The 3,248-nt window shown below is 29.4% G+C and overlaps 1 protein-coding gene across 1 annotated transcript; it reads left to right on the plus strand.

Annotated features, from left to right (window-relative positions):
• Positions 1-955: 955 nt before the first annotated feature.
• Positions 956-2,584, plus strand: LOC114168838 (phenylcoumaran benzylic ether reductase Pyrc5-like). Its single transcript, XM_028053799.2, has 5 exons — positions 956-1,212; positions 1,312-1,446; positions 1,591-1,828; positions 1,939-2,142; positions 2,247-2,584. Exons 1-5 carry the CDS (start codon positions 1,024-1,026, stop codon positions 2,459-2,461), a joined length of 981 nt encoding a protein of 326 aa, XP_027909600.1. The 5' UTR covers positions 956-1,023; the 3' UTR covers positions 2,462-2,584.
• The last annotated feature ends 664 nt before the right edge of the window (positions 2,585-3,248 follow it).

Here is a 3,248-nt window from a genome sequence, read left to right on the forward strand (position 1 = left end):
TTCTGATCGGTTACCCTTGTAGAACTAAATGCTCTAATTTCAGAAGCGGTCTTTGATCGTCAAACAGATAAACAAAGAAGAAGAACACCTAAAGAAAAGTTATCAAATTCTAGAGAATAGTTTATAAAGAGATGATACGTTTTAAAATAATGAAACTCGTTTATAAATTTTTTTATTAATATAAATCATTTTAATATTTATAATAATCAAATTTCATAATTTTTAAATCACTATCAATTATAAAATATCATTTTATACATTTTTTTAATGGTTAAATGTTAAAATAAATAAGTTTGTTTGTTTGAAATAAACTACAGAAGTTTAATTAGATTTTTAATTGATCTGTTTGGACATTTTAAATTTAGTTTCTATAATTCTTTTTTTGATTATTCAAATTTTAAACATCTTTTAATCGAGTATTTATTGTTTAATTTTTTTAACTATTGCTAAATTATTTATTTATGTATCTTACTTGTCTTTCTATATTAAAAATACGAAATTCTTTATAATTAATGTAAAATGATAATTTTTTTTATTTTAATTAAAAATATATTAAATAACAAGATTATTTTGACCGTTTTCATATTATTATTTACAATGATTAAAGAATTATCGTTTTCTAAGTGATGACTACAGAAGATAATATTTTATTAATAAGTGACAGCTACAGAAGATCATATCTTATTAATAAGGGACGACTACAGAAGATCATATCAACACGTTTTTAATCAAAATAATAAAAACTATCTGTTTTCTTACATTAGTCCTATTTTTTTTTTTTTACATTAATCATGAAAATTTATATCTTTTAACAAGTAAAAAAAAAACAATAACTACATAAAAAATATAAAATTTTTAAATAATAGAGAATTAAAAAAATAATAGTAGGATAAGGTAGCAAGGCAGCGTATATATATAAATAAAGGACTCCATATGTCTACTCTTCATAGCAAATTAAGTTTGCAATATCTATTCCTTCTTCTCTTTCATAATCTTTGTCTGCTAAAAAATTGCTTACTTTCAATGGAAAACAGTGGTAATAGTAAGATTCTGATAATCGGAGCAACAGGGTATATGGGAAAGTTCATTGTGGAAGCAAGTGCTAAGGCTGGTCACCCCACCTTCGCCCTCGTTCGAGAGTCAACTCTTTCTGATCCATCAAAATCACCCATTATTCAAACATTCAAAACCTTAGGTGTCAACCTGCTTTTGGTACGCTAATACATTTTCTACGAAAATGTTACATGTTTTTTGTTTTTTGTTTTTCTGACTCACATTAGTTGTTTAATAACGTGTTCTTTCTATACACAGGGAGATATTCATGATTACCAGAGTTTGGTTGAGGCGATAAAGAAGGTGGATGTGGTAATATCTTCTGTGAGTCACACGCAGTTAGAAGATCAAAACAACATCATTTCTGCTATTAAGGAAGCCGGAAATATTAAGGTACTGTTGTTTTTTTCTTCTCCATGTCTGCACCAAAATACGCACTTTCATGCTAACCAAGATCATGCTTATATAACTTTTTGAGTGCTGTCAAAGAAAGTATTGTTGTACTGGAGTTGTTCTGATATAGTTATTTGTTTGCAGAGGTTCTTTCCTTCGGAGTTTGGAAATGATGTGGATCGAACTAATGCTATAAGTGAAGGACACGAGGTATATGACAGAAAAGTTAAAATTCGTCGAACCGTTGAGGCTGAAGGAATTCCTCATACCTATGTGGTGGCTAACTTTCTCACTGAACACTTCCTACCCACTCTGTCAGAACTTCGTTGGATAAAAACACCACTCGATAAGGTTGTTATATTTGGGGATGGAAACACCAAAGGTACGTGATGGAACAGTATATGTTTTTATAGAAATGATCTCAATCATATGGAAAAATGTTGTTTGACACCACCATATTTATGTTCCTATTAACCTTTGCATGATTTGCAGCTGTTCTTAATACGGAAGAAGATGTTGCGACATACACCATTAGAAGTGTTGATGATCCAAGAGCCTTGAACAAAGTTCTGTTTGTCCGACCACCGGGTAACACGTTGTCGTACAATGATCTGGTATCTCTCTGGGAGAAGCATCACAGTGAGACTCTTAAAAGAGTGTATATCTCGGAAGAGGAAATTTTGAAGCTTATTAAAGGTTTGTGAATCGTAATCAATGAATTGATAATTATCATTAGTTATTGTGCATGATCAAGTTTTTTGATTAATTGCAATTTGTTGAATTTGTTGTTGTTGTTGTAGAATCTTCATACCCCATCAACATGGGTCTGTCAATTTCCCACGCTGGGTATGTGAAGGGAGATCACATTAACTATGAAATTAAGCCTTCATTTGGAGTTGAAGCTTCAACGCTCTACCCTGACGTTAACTACACAACTTTAGACGAGTTCTTCCGTAAAAATGATGCTCGCACGCCATTTTTCTTGAACCAAATTGTAACCGTTAAAGATGCATAAAACAGAGTTAGGATATATTTTCTTGTTGTCAAACGTTGTCATCCAAATAAAGAAACATAGAGTTAATAAAGATGTTGTAGTTCTGTCTCATGTCTTATAATAAAATCAGTGTTTGTAAGTGTTTATTATTGCCTTTTTGTGCGGGGAAATCATCTATTGACCCATAAAAGTGTATATTCATTCACCTTTCTGCACCAATTTCAATTAATTGTGTTGTATTTGGTATGGTAAAGTAAATTCCAAAGCAATTTTAATGTGAATATATGCATAATATATGGTTTTTCTGCAGAAGAGCTGAACAATGATTGAAATGTCGAACTGCTATTTGATTGAATTCAACTCTATAATGGAATGATGTAATATTTTACTAAACTAACGATTATTAGTTCACATGCCATCTTCTTTATAAGCACTCTTTCATTATTTCCGTCACATTTAAGTAAAAGATGTGAGAGGTCTAAACCAATATTAAACAATAATTTTTTTTTTATCATAATTTTATTTCAAATTTATTTTTAAACTTTTTGTGACATTTTTTTGTTGAATGACTAAAGCAATTACTACTAAATTTTTCTTAAAGTCTTTTGAAAGTCTAAAACAATTGATACTAAAAAACTTTAGATATTTTTTTCTTGTAAAAGTCTAAAATAAGGACTTTACGTGTTTGACAAATGTACCGGCCTATTATATGTTTAGTTTTTATTTTTAGGAATAAAAAGAAAATCTCGTTGCTAGATATGATGATACTATTCGTATTTTTTGATTAGAATATTATAAAATTTATGTG

The sequence above is a fragment of the Vigna unguiculata genome, chromosome 11 (genome assembly GCF_037176805.1).
Source record: "Vigna unguiculata cultivar grain cowpea cultivar isolate G323 ecotype 2 chromosome 11, ASM3717680v1, whole genome shotgun sequence".
In the NCBI taxonomy this organism is placed as follows: domain Eukaryota; kingdom Viridiplantae; phylum Streptophyta; class Magnoliopsida; order Fabales; family Fabaceae; genus Vigna; species Vigna unguiculata.